Source organism: Leucopleurus acutus (genome assembly GCF_964270905.1).
Source record: "Leucopleurus acutus genome assembly, chromosome: 8".
NCBI classification, from domain to species: Eukaryota; Metazoa; Chordata; class Mammalia; order Artiodactyla; family Delphinidae; genus Leucopleurus; species Leucopleurus acutus.
Window position 1 is genome coordinate 73949351 of NC_139151.1, and position 13491 is coordinate 73962841.

At 47.6% G+C, this 13491-nt stretch overlaps 1 protein-coding gene across 1 annotated transcript in view; it reads left to right on the forward strand.

Annotated features, from left to right (window-relative positions):
• SLC6A5 (solute carrier family 6 member 5) overlaps positions 1-11608 on the forward strand; it is a gene marked incomplete at its 3' end in the record, with an annotated part of 52575 nt that extends 40967 nt beyond the window's left edge. The window contains exons 13-15 of the mRNA XM_082844686.1: positions 4765-4865; positions 8862-9029; positions 11453-11608. Coding sequence (XP_082700812.1) covers positions 4765-4865; positions 8862-9029; positions 11453-11608 — 425 coding nt within the window. The remainder of the gene's footprint in view (positions 1-4764; positions 4866-8861; positions 9030-11452) is intronic.
• Positions 11609-13491: the final 1883 nt, after the last annotated feature.

Consider the following 13491-nt stretch of genomic DNA (forward strand, 5'->3'; position numbering starts at 1 on the left):
CATATAAAACTGGTGGTAGATTTTTTGGTTCTGAAGGAAAAAATAAGTCCTGAGTGCTTCCGTCCCTGGGCTCTGCTAATCTTCCTGGGGGACCACCCAGGAAATCGCCTGGCCTCTAGAGGGCTCCCAGGTCCAGGTGGACTCTGTGCTGAGCTTAAGGTGAACTTGACTCCTGCTGTGTCGGATGTGGGTGTGAACCTCTGATTTGGACCTGGATGGAATTCTAAGAAGGGGCTCTTGGAAGAAATATTTGAAATAAGCTAACATAATTGTTAGAGGTGAAAGCAAAAGCCTGCACAAATATATAATGTACGCTCCAGAGGACACTGGATTCTTCACTGAGGTGATGAGGCCCCAAACAAATGCAAGGTTAGTTTAAGGAAGTTGGACATGAGCCTGTGAAGAGTGAAAAGGAACCCGACTGATTTGATTCCCCCCATCCTGGCTGCTGAATTTGAAAAATAAGTAGCTGGATTGCAGAGATTTGTGTTTTCTTCTTAGTTCTAATGATCTCTAGATTCTGGAGGTTGCCGTTCAAACATTTAAAATACAGTAGGTACAATTTTCAAGTTTTATCTTTAGATCATAATATCTGATTCAGGTTCTCAAGGCAACACTCTTCAAAGGCCAATATTTGGGTTTGAGGTGGTTAGAAAAGTGGAACTCCCTGAGTTTGGTGTAGGAACAATCCCTTTAACAGGCTGTTACCTAACAGAGTCGCTTTGAAGAAGTGATTTGCATTTTCCTGGGAGCCAATACAGGGGCTTTCTGGCTGCGGGGACCATAGGACCATAGGACCATAGGACCATAGGGACCATAGGACCTGCCACGACAAAGCCCTGCTGCCTGCTTCTCTGCTTGGCCCCACACTGTGCATTTCCCCCAAATCACTATATGCTCAATTGTCTTGATCTGTTTTCTTCCATGTTGATCAGTTACTTGTTTCACGTCCTACCCCACTCTGTCTTTCTCCACATCCTTGTGAGGGATGTTAGAGTCACACAGGCAATGACTTTTACAGGATGGAATATGTCATTCTCCCGTTCTGGCTGTCCATCCTGCAGGCTGAACACCTCAGAGTGTTTTTGTTTTTGTTTTTAGTATAAAAGAAAACAAAATAACAAAACAAAACACATGATCTCTCCGGAACCCCACAAATTCAAGCTTAATTTTGTTCCTCTCTGGTCCCCCTCCCTGAGCTCCATCTTCACATATGTTCTTGGCTGAAATGTCACTGTCCACCTCTCATTCAGGGTGTAAGTTCCTCCAGCTCCATTTGCTGGGGTTCAGAAAACGTTAGGAACAAGAGGTTTCAGTCCATTCATAACTCACATAGGTAAATGCCTGTGTTTAAATGTTATCTTTTTAAATTAATTAATTTTTGGCTGCGTTGGTTCTTCATTGCTGCGCGCTGGCTTTCTCTACTTGCGGCGAGTGGGGGGCTACTCTTCGTTGTGGTGCGCGGGCTTCTCATTGCGGTGGCTTCTTTTGCTGGGGAGCACGGGCTCTAGGCGCACGGGCTTCAGTAGTTGTGGCACGCGGGGTCAGTAGTCATGGCTCACGGGCTGTAGAGCGCAGGCTCGGTAGTTGTGGTGAATGGGCTTAGTTGCTCTGTGGCATGTGGGATCTTCCCAGACCAGGGCTTGAACCCGTGTCCCCTGCATTGGCAGGCAGATTCTTAACCACTGCGCCACCAGGGAAGTCCTCAACAGGTATTTATTAAGTGTTCACTGTATGCCCTGCATGTGGGGAGGGCAGAGGTAGTTTTCTATATTCACGGATATTTCCAACTAGCTGCCGGGAAGAGCGAATCTACTTCGTATATTGAGAAGAAGGCCAGTACTAAGCTGTGCATCCCAGCTGTGCGCTTTTGCTGCCCAGAGATAAAGGAGGGCCAGGGTAGCCAGAAAAACTTTGAGAAGGTGGAGTTTTGGAGATAAAAGAATATAAAAGTAGTTAAAGACGTAATTTAGTGTTAAGTTTATTGCTAACCAAGGCAGGGAAAATCTGAGCCCACACATAGGGTTTTGGCTCCAAGAGATGCAGCCAGAACATTACATTAACTGTAAGAGAATAATATTTGAGATACGCACAGGACTGGAGACCTAATTTGTGGGACCTAGTGCAAAATGAGAATGTGGAGCCCTGTGTTAAAAAATTGTCAAGAGTTTCAAGATGGCGACAGGAGAGATTAAGATTAATCCAGGGGTGGCGCCCTTCTGAGCACCAGGCCCTGTATGAGTGCGTGGCTCACAGGCTAGTAGGCTGGCCCTGGCCACACAGTGGGGAGAGCAGCCCCTGGAAGGTCATACTCAGACCAAGGGCAAGGGTATGGTTCATAAAGACAAAAGCCACAAAGTTGCATGGGTGAAAGTGATCGGTTGGTTGAAGGAGGTCCTTGACCTGCAGTTCAGGATTGGCTGGTTATACGGAGGTTGTGATGAGCACATTTCTGGGCACCAAATCTGTTGGTTTGAATCTAGAACAGTTGCTATGAGTTCACCACTTTTTTTTTTTTTCCCTGCTATTTTTCTGCTAATTCAGTGAGAAACAGTTGCTCTGATGCCTTTTGGAGCTCTCTTACCCCTCCAGGTTCAAGGTCATGCTGCAGGCAAGTCTCCATGCACATGCTCCAGGCCCCAAGATCAAGTCCTCTATCAAGAGTTAGCCTTCTAAATGGGAAGGAAATCCAAAAACGAGGGGTGTATGTATATGTTTAGCTGATTCACTTTGCTGTACAGCAGAAGCTGACACAACAATGTAAAGCAGCTGTACTCCAGTAAAAAAAAATAAAAAGAGTTAGCTTTGAAGAGGGATCTGGACCAGCAGGCAGGATAGAGCAGGCAGAGGAAGCCGTATGAACGAAGGCGGGAGGGGAAGGTAGACTCTGAAGCTGTAAGGGACTCAGGTGGGGGCGTGAGTCAGGGCGTGGGCGGGCTGTGCTGGGTGGGGACTGGAGCAGCCAGAGGATGGAGGGACGGGAGAGCCTGGCTCAGGAATGAGCAAGGGGCAGGAGGCTTGCCTGGCGGCTCCCAGCTGGGGGGCCACATTTGTGGAACAAGCAGAGCAGTCAAGGGACCTGGAGCCTGTTGAAGGCAGAGGCCTGTCGTCCAGAGCCCTCGCAGAGGCCTACGGGGAGAGCTGACTTCCAGGGCTGGAGCTGACTCTGGAAACCAAGCCGTCTCCCTTTCAGTCCCAGCACTGCTCTTCAGCATCAAACTGCCTCTTGCTGCAACTGGGCCCCCGTCATCCACCCCTTCCTACAGCTCTGGGTCCAGCTCTTGGTCCCCTCTGGGGGAGCCACCTCCTCCCGTAGGAGGCTATCTGTATGTCTTCCTCTGTCTAACCTTGAACCCTGTCAAATCGATTTCCCCAGGTGAGCTGTGCACCGTCATCTCCTGGGGATGATTTAATAGCCTGGTAACAGGATTGATACTGATAATAGACATTTTTAGAATTTTTTTTCTTTTTTTTTTTTTTTTTGCGGTACGTGGGCCTCTCACTGTTGTGGCCTCTCCCGTTGCGGAGCACAGGCTCCGGACGCGCAGGCTCAGCGGCCATGGCTCACGGGCCCAGCCGCTCCGCGGCATGTGGGATCCTCCCGGACCGGGGCACGAACCCGCGTCCCCTGCATCGGCAGGCAGACTCTCAACCACTGCGCCACCAGGGAAGCCCCATTTTTAGAATCTTTTAAGAACTGAGGCCTGCTTTCAGGATCTCATGTGTGCTTCTGAGGGCCTCATCTTTGACCTTTGTCTCTGTTTTTGTTCTCACCCCTCACTTATGCCCAGAGGGTCTACTGTCCAGAGGCCACTCGCCTGAAGGTGTTTGATGACATGAAAGGAGACAAACCAACCAACCCAAAGATGGTCAGGTCAGCTGCTCAAAGTGTGCAGTTCTTGCCTGTGGTGGCCCATTATTTGGGGCCACCAGTCAGAACCGCCGACTATGAAAGGGCTTGAACTTGGGGCCCTTTCAAGTGCCTTCAGCATAGCGATCCCGCAATTCTGAGAAAGCCGTGCTTCTGATGAGCTCAGGAAACCATACAGGAAACGGTTCCCTCCTCAAACGTCCTCTGTCACTTCTCCTTTCGGAGAGTGGATGCCGGTTACGTGGGGTCCTGAGAATAACTCTCTTGTCTGCTTTTTACTTTACGTAGTTATGTTGATCAGCGACCAAGAAGATCGCAATCCTCTGAGTTCCAACAAAGTGGGTGATGGCCACGTGGCATTCACTTTGGTTCTTGCCTGCCTGTAGCATCTTACATAGAGCAGAGTTAAACTGACTCATGGGAGAGTGTCCTTGTGATGGTGAGGGGTAAAAAGCCACATACAGCGAGTCTCCCTCAAAATCCCAAGGCTTTCCTAACACACTGTGCTTATCGATCACAGTCTTAATTGGCTTTGTCAGAGTTGGTTGCTGAGCCCGTGAGCCTACCTCCAAAAGCAGCCACACGGGTGACTATGCCAGGCTGTGGCAGTGTGGAGACTCCCGGGGCAGGCCGGGATGGAGACTTTTAGATGTCATGGTGGGATGACATCTCACTTTGAACTTCACTGCAGAGGGTGTTTACTATCTATTTAAATGTCCCATTTGCCTTAATCTTCCCGGCAGTGAGTCATTTGTCTGATGGTTTCCTGCATAAATAGGGGTCACGTTGACACCAGGATGGGGCCGTCCCAGCCAACGGCGCTCGAGTGAGGGGCTCTCGCGCCGTCCCCTGCCGTGGCATCTCATGCTTGATCTCCGTTGGTCTCTTTGCAGGCCTGCAGAGGTTCTGTGAAGATATCGAGATGATGATTGGATTCCAGCCCAACGTTTTCTGGAAAGTCTGCTGGGCGTTTGTTACTCCAACCATTTTAACTGTAAGGACCGTGTGCTTTATTGCATGGGTAGCACCTTGCGAGCATATGTGACGCTTTATGTTGAACAAGACCTGTGCCTACATACAGAGGAGCCTGCGGAGCTGGTAGGATGAGTGTTACTCGTGTCTTTCAGCTGAGGAAATGCAGATTTGAGGTGAAGCACCTTGCCTAAAGGTGCTTGACTGACCGCGTGCAGAGCTAGGACGCATGCACAGTTTGGAGCATCCCTAGGGAACATTTCCCATTATATCTGTCTGCCTCACGTGATCACATTTCCCATGTGCTAACTGGGGTCCACGCTCTGTGCACAGTGCTTTATATTAGGGGTTCCCAACCCCTGGGCCAAGGACCGGCAGCGGTCTGTGGCCTGTTAGGAACCAGGCCGCACAGCAGGAGGTGAGCGGTGGGTGAGTGCGCGAAGCGTCATCTGCCGCTCCCCGTGGCTCCCCATCGCCCGTGTGACTGCCTGAACCATCACCCCCATCTGTGGAAAAATTGCTCTCCATGAAACTGGTTCCTGGTGCCAAAAATGTTGGGGGCTGCTGATTTATAGGTATTACCTCATCTCTCCCTCACAGCCACTCTGAGGGGTTGGTATTATAATCATCTCCATTTTACGGATGGGGAAACTGACACCCAGAGGTTCTGTGACTTGCCTAGGATTGTACAACTATAATTAGCAACAGCCTGGGTTCAAACCCAGGCAGTCTGGCTCCAGAACACTTAATCCTAAATGCTGCTCAACACAGCTACTCTACAACGAATATGCATAGCAGAAGTTAGACTTTTATTGTTCATTTTTATTGCTTTTGGGGACTATCTTATCATCCTCAAGTGTGATGATGACATTTTGAGATCATCTGACATTCATCTTAAAGATCAGAGCCCTTCATGTGCCAGTAAATCTGCATAGGGACTTACAGGCATATCCTGTCACCGCCTTTATTGTGCCCCAGCTCCTGGCTTTGCCTGCATCTACTCTCCAAGCACAGTAATTGACAGAGACCTTGCCTTTCCCTCTCTTCCTCCCTGGCTTGAAGGTGTCATCTGGGCAAAGGCTGCAGGAAGCTGGCTGTAGCTCCTCCTGGGCCCAGCAGGTGGCACTAGAAACCAGATTAAGACCCTTTTACTACACTGTACCAGCTTCTTTAAAGGAAAACAAGACAGTAAAATTGTAGAGAAAACATATATTTTCCTAAAAAAAAAAACCCAAACTGTCACAGAGTGAGTTTTAATCAAAACATCTCAATTTCTTTCTGAAAAGACAGAAGTTTAGACAGAAAAACCATTCAGCGTTTACCTCCCTCTGCATTGACAGGAAGACATCATACAGAAGCCCACATCCATACTTACATTTCAGAGGCTGTAATTTGTCTGAAAAGTCCCACCAGATTTGGGGCATGAGAGTTGAAAAGGACTAAGGTAGACTTTTCAGTTTCATGAATCCAGGACTGAAGTGTGTGTGAAGGATGGAGAATTACCCATCTCCTGGGAGGAAGACGGGAGACCCCCCCTCCCCGCTGTTCCCCATCTCTGCTGAGCTTTGCCACGTCCCTCAGTTACTACTATGCACAATTTATTCTTGGGTGGAATCAAAGTTAGAATCTGTTCCAGATTCTACCGACCTTTCCCTCCTGTATTGGAAGAGATTAAGCTTTAGAGAATCTTATTATATTCTGCAGATGCAGACCACGTAATAATAATCAGCAGGATGACTTGTGGTAGCTGCTTTATTAACTATGTCTCTCAAGCTCCCAACCACTCTGATTGGTGGGTGATTCTTCCCCCATTTTACAGTTGCCTGTGCTGAGGCTTGGAGAGGCTAAGGAGCTTGCCCAAGGCCACACAGCTTGCAGGGGGCAGAATAAGAATGGAACCCAAGGCTACCTAGGCTTCAAGATAATACATTTCTAAATACATTTCTAATACATTTCTAATACATTTCTAAAAGCCTAGTTGCTTTCATCTCCAAGTGGAGTTTGGCCAATTCTGGATTAAAATAATCCTAATCTTCTTTAGGAGCAGAATGTCAGGGGAAAGGGATTCTAGGGACTTGCTGTGTTTTTCTGAGAAATTTCCTCAACGGTGCTGTGCTTTACTCGATTTCCATTATAAAACTCACCTCAGAAACCTGTGGAGAGGTCCCTGGCTCGGTGGCTAAATTATCCTTTCTCATGGCCAGGTTCATCTGAGGGCAGGGTTTTTGTCAAACCTGACTTGGCAGAGGGAAATTGATGGCAAGGCCAAGTGTGCACAGATAAATTTGATGTGATATTTGTGTCATAGGAAATGGGTATCAAAGGACCAAGGCTAACCCTTCTTTCTTTTGCCACTTGCCCTTCTGTAACACGGCTATCTTGTAGTAGGCTAGAATGAGCTGAGATTATGGGTTTAAATGACTTCAAAAACCCTGAAATAAAATTGATCATTTTTATATGTGCCTTCATGGATTTATAGAGCTATAAATATTCTGCGTGCCATTATTGTACACATAGGCAGATCACGTGACTGAAGTATGCACACACATAAGCAGATGTATTGCTATTTATATAGCAAATGAAATGGAGCAACTTACCATAATTACATGAGGCCATGCTTCCAACAGACTGGTTAATAAAGCTTGTAACTCTAGGGGCCGATATTTAAAAGGGGGCCTAGAGGAGATATCTCTTATAGGAGCAGTTTTCTCAACCACTGTCTTCAGTCTCATGTTGCTTCGAATCCATATACTGAACTGCTGTTGCATTGAAATAATCACTTGCCCCGGCAGCCCGGGCTTTACAGCAATCAGGCAGATGCCTTACATTTGTCTAATGCTTCACACTTTCCCCAAACACTTCCATATATTATCTCGCCTGACATAATTCCCTCTAATCATTTTCAGGCAGTTCTTTTACTGCTTAAGATAGAATGAGAGAGCTGGGGAGGAGGGAAGGACTTAGGCAGGTACATTGTTCTAGGCGGAGGCTGGCATAGGCGAGATGAATACAGGGAAGAACTCAATTTTCCGAGAGCGGTGCCCCCTCCCCCAACAGAGGCTTGGCTAGAGCGTTAGGACCCCTCTTGTGTCCTTTTCGGTGCCTCTTTTTCCAGCATATCTGTCGCCTTGTTCCTCCTCAGCTGCGCTAACTAAGACTTCAGAGAGTTCGCATCACTGTTGCCAGCCAAAGTGTGCGGTGATGGGGGAAAACGGGGGGGCTCCTGAGTAAATACCAGACTGTTGTTCCCGGAAAATCCCTGTGTTGTGTACCTGGTGTGAAGTGGATCTGTTATATAGCAGAGAAGTCTGAGACATACAGGTCCCTCAGACAATGAGTGGTAGAGCTGGGATTAGCCTGCCCGTCCCCGGCCTCTCGGCTCACGGGTTGCTGACGAGGCCCGTTCACCTCCCGTCAGTTGAGGGGTGGGCTGGGCCTCCACTCTCTTTGTCCCACAGCTGATTATAGGACCAAACTTCCTGCTCAGCCACTGCTTGGGGACCCCTCAGCCGGCCTTAGAGGCAGCTCCTGCAGATGGGCTCTTCCCCATTCAAGGTGAAAGCAAAGTAGATTTTATTCATTTTTCACATTAATCTAATGGATTTTTTCCTTATAACAAAAGCTTGATTATCCATTATAGACAGTAGAGACACCCCTCTCCTTAAAAACACCCACCATCCCCTCTCCTGCCTCCACCCCTCCGTCACCTCGGCGTATAGCCTTTCAAATCGTCCTCTCAGCCAGTCTGTGTGTATAGACACCCATATGCATTGCTCGGTTTTTATGGGATGGCGAACACAGCATCAGCGGCTCAGTGTGTGTCACGTTCATCTCTGTGAAATCCAGTTTCTTCACGTAGAAAATGAAGTAATAATACTTCCCTTTCAGGGTCGTTATTGGGGTAAAATGAGGTAATAGACAAAGGAGCAGCCAACTCACAGCAGGCGACCCGTCCATGACTGTTGAAGGCATACTTCACATCCCCACCCTAACGCGTGTGTTTCTCTTTTCTTCCCAGTTTATCCTTTGCTTCAGCTTTTACCAGTGGGAGCCCATGACCTATGGCTCTTACCGCTACCCTAACTGGTCCATGGTGCTCGGATGGCTAATGCTCGCCTGTTCCGTTATCTGGATCCCGATTATGTTTGTGATAAAAATGCATCTGGCTCCTGGCAGATTTATCGAGGTAATTGTATCAGCTCCCTCTCCTGCCGTCCCCTCCCAGGGCAGAAGCTCCGAGAGCTCTGTGCTTTAAAAAAACAAAAGATTTGGTGAACTTATTCTAAGGGGAGACATGGTGATTAAGTGGTTACAGTTGCTACCGTTTCTATTAAACCCATTTTTATTACGTATTAGTCCTCTAATGGAGGGACTCAGCCAGTCCAGTGGCTGAGCAGTGGCTCTGGGGAATAAACGATCAGAGTGTCGCCTCTCTCCTGGTGCTTCCCCCTCCTCTCCCCTCATCCAGAGCTTAAATCCCAGTGTTTGGTTTTTAACCACACATCAGATTCCCCCTTTCCTGACGTTCCTCTCTGTCCGAGGTGCCTCCCCGCAAACACCTATTACGATTACGTTTAAAATCACTCCCCCTTCCTGCTATGCCTGTGTTAGGCATGGCTGAGGGGTCCAAGCTGATTAAAATGTCACCATCCAAGAAGGATGTAATGAAAGGTCCAGGGCATGCCTGGTATAAGGCATGTTGTTTGTCTTTGTCGGTTAGTCCCTTGCTGGACCCATTTCCCATTTCTAATGCAAAAAACTCCCCACCCTCACTCCAGAGAGGATGGTAAGGGGACTGCCACTTGCTGAGCCACCAGTGAAGTGCGGTCAGGCTTTTGTTATTCATGAGAAATCACGTGCTCAGACGTGTGAGGAAGAGATCGGCACTGCCTTGTCTTGGCCTTGGCGGTCCAGAGGGCTGCCATTTTGGTCTGGCCCAGGGACTATGGAAATGCAAATGATCGGACTCCAACTCTGCTCCGCTGAACTAGACTCTCAGGGAAGTAGGACTCTGGCATCCATTGTTTAATGAGCCCCCAGGTGATTCTGATGCAAATTCAAGCTTGAGAGGCATTGGATTAGACTCAGGCAAAGAAACACCTGCTGATGAGGGTAGTGAAGAACAGCTGGGTGGGCTTTGCTCTTGGTCAGCCAGATTGAGGAGGAGAGGGCCCTGGAGCATCTCTCGCAGGCTCGGGAGAGGAGAAGCAGATGGGAATAGAGCATGTGAGTAAACGCCTTACACACATGTCCACGCGATGAGGAGGTGGCCTTTGTGGGGGTTTTTTTGTGGGGTTTTTTTGCGGTACGCGGGCCTCTCACGGCTGTGGCCTCTCCCGTTGCGGAGCACAGGCTCCGGACGCGCAGGCTCAGCGGCCATGGCTCACGGGCCCAGCCGCTCCGCGGCATGTGCGATCTTCCCGGACCGGGGCTCGAACCTGTGTCCCCTGCATCGGCAGGCGGACTCTCAACCCCTGCGCCACCAGGGAAGCCCTGGCCTTTGTTTTTATTGGACTAAAGATGGAGGCAGAGTTGACAAAGGGAGATGCAGGAGTCTTCTTACTGAAGCAGTGTTCCAGTTTCCATCCTCAGGAAATTGTTATCTCCTTAAGGTAAATTGACTCAGCCCTCTCACCGCCAGGGATGGCTTGCCCGAGCCTCAGATGGACCTCCTACCCACTGACCCAGAAATCTCTGTCCCTCCGAACAGAAGCTGCTTTAGCCTCTGCTACTTTTGTCTTAGGCTGAAATCCTCTAAAGTGATGAGTCGGCAATATACATTTATTATGGTTGGTTCGGGACACGAAGGTTGCAAACTGATGATTAAGGGGAGATTAAACTAACAGCTATAAGAAGCATCTTCACTTTAATAGGTAATAAACACATACCTGTTCCCTCTTATGTAGTCAGAAATATGTTTTCTTTCCTTTTTCTAGAAAATGCTCCAGTCAAATTATGTTTTCCATGAAAGGTTCAGTTGACGGATTAGAGACATTCCCATTATTTTTAGCTTGCCTGCAAGAACCCACACTTCTGAACCAAGTCAGAAGCGTGTATTTTTGTCAACAGATAATTAAAATCTTTGCTCACTCCTGGCCATGTATCTTTGTGGTTGAGGGTTTTTTTTTCTGGCCATTTATATACTTTGGGGAAATATGCTAAACAAAATCCAATTATTTTGATATAACAACTCACTGTTGAGGCTACAGAACAAAAGTGAGTACATGTCCTTTGCAGACTGCATTTGGCAGTGGAGAGAGCAGCTTGTAGATCCTCTCCATTTGGAGGGGAAAAATGTATAATTAAAATCTGGGCCCTTTATTCTCTATTAATCTTGTGCAAGGCAAACCCTGGGCAACTGTAATATTGCTTGCAGGGTGATATAAATAATTTCCAGTGAACTGAACTAAGTCTCCTCTTAACTGCATCCCTGGCCTTGTTAATTAATGGGGCTGATCTTCCTAACTGCTTCTCTTGGTGGGGGACCTCTTGGTTCCAGGAGGCGTTCTGGCGAATGTGGTCACACGCAGTTTGGGGATGGGTGGGTGGTGCCTGGGGGAAGAGGGTGCTTTGCTTCTGTGACCCTGTGTGTCTTTGGCTTCTTTGCAGAGGCTGAAGTTGGTGTGCTCGCCGCAGCCGGACTGGGGCCCCTTCTTAGCTCAGCACCGTGGGGAGCGTTACAAGAACATGATCGACCCCTTGGGAACCTCTTCCCTGGGACTCAAACTGCCAGTGAAGGATTTGGAACTGGGTACCCAGTGCTAGTCCGATGGCATGGGTGGCCCAGACTTGATTCCGTTTCTGCTCTCTGCCTTCCCCTAGTGTTTTCCCCAGCTCTCTTCCCATTTTTCTTCTTCTCTCTCCCCACATCTCGGTTCATACCCGTGCACGAGAGTGGTGACTTAGAAAAGTAGGACATAGTGTCGCATGCTGTAGCCAGGAGCTAGATGGACCACTTGAAGAGCGGTTTGCCTGTGTCCATGCTGTCAGTTTCTGGTGGGGTTTACCCCGCAGGCTCGAATCAACTAGGGGAGCGCTTTCCAGCAAAGTCTCAAGTAGATGTGTGTGCGCTGGTCAGTAGAGAAGCGTCCTCTGTGGTCGTCACTGGTGGTGCCGGTCAGGCTTATGCAGCAGGATGGCAGGATAACCAGACCGTTAGTTTGGACTCATCTGAGCAACGTAGTGATTTCATTCTGACACCCAAAGTTCAGGACTGGGTACCTTTGGAGGGTCAGCAGTGGTCAGAAAATGGTTTTGAGTAAGACGAGCCGGTGGATTTGGACACCCCCGAGGTGGTGAAGTTCCCATATCCATTCATGATTGGGGCTCTGTTTCCTTCATCTGGACCAACTGTCTCAAGTGTACCAAGGACTCAGATGCTTTCTCTCTGCAAACTGCAAATCTCAGTGAAGAGTTGGTTCTCTCCCCTCAGTTGTCTTTTGTTGGAATAACCATATTTGTGAATTCTTTGGATCCTTTCCTCCACCTCTGCATTGTATTTGTGCCCGAAGTTGTACATTCATAGCAGAGTGCCCTTTTTGTTTCTCCATGACGTCTAGCTCTGTGGTTCAATGTCACCATTCCATGTTTCTTCTCTTCTAAATGTCTTTCTATGAGCTGTAGCTACCTTGTCTTTCAGCCTCTGGGAAAACAAGACTTACCCCGGTTCTGTCTATATATTATATATATAAGACACAAACTCTTAAAAAACATGATGTCTCGGTTTTTACTCTTCATTTTTTCATTCACAGTCAATGCCGATTGTGGCCATAGAATCAAAGAAACGGAGAGTTGAAGAGAAAGCGACCGCAATATTCACTGCACTGGTAGCACATTTAGGTCACTGTATTTACAGAGATTTCTGATAGGTACAGGTTAGGTCAGTAGCAAGTGAGCTAATTAAAGCTATAGCTTTTAAGACTACATTTAGCTAATTCAATTTTAAGAGTTCCCAATTCACAGTACTCATAACCACACTCTAATGAGAGCGAATCATAAGTCCGCAGAGGTTGGTGAAGCCGTAACCTTTATTATCTTCTTGTATCCTGAACATACATATATGAGAGTTCTATAATGTGATATGTGTTCACGTAGTGTGTACTCGCAGTGGTGTTTTCTGTCTTTATAAATATCTTATTAATCACTGTAGAGATGGTGGGTGTAGGATAGTGTAGTCTGCGTTTGTTTTTTTTTTCCCTTACAGTGATAATATCTAAACCTCAAATTGTTTCCTTAGGGGAGACCATTTCAATCATTTTCTTATTTGTTTGTCTTCATATTACAGGGTCTCAGGCAAAGTTTTCAGTTCAAATCTTGTATTCTGGTGTGCCATTTTCATCCTGTTGGACAGTAATGAAACCCAACAATAGACCTTAAAGTAACACTTTTTAAAAAATGACTTCATTTGTTAAGGAAAAAGGAAAATCTCAACTCATCTTACCGAGCTCTCCCTTTTCTGGGGCAAATATTGTTGTCATTTGCCGGCACTGACGTGAACTTCCGGTTTTCAAGAGTAGCCTGTGGAAACTTTCAGAAAAGGAAACAAAGATGGGTTTCGAACTTTAGGTTTTTCATCTCTTTTGTCTGCAGGGCACGTTTGTTCTTCCCCCTCCTCGTTCTCTTCTTCTGCTTACCTCCCAAAGCTAGAA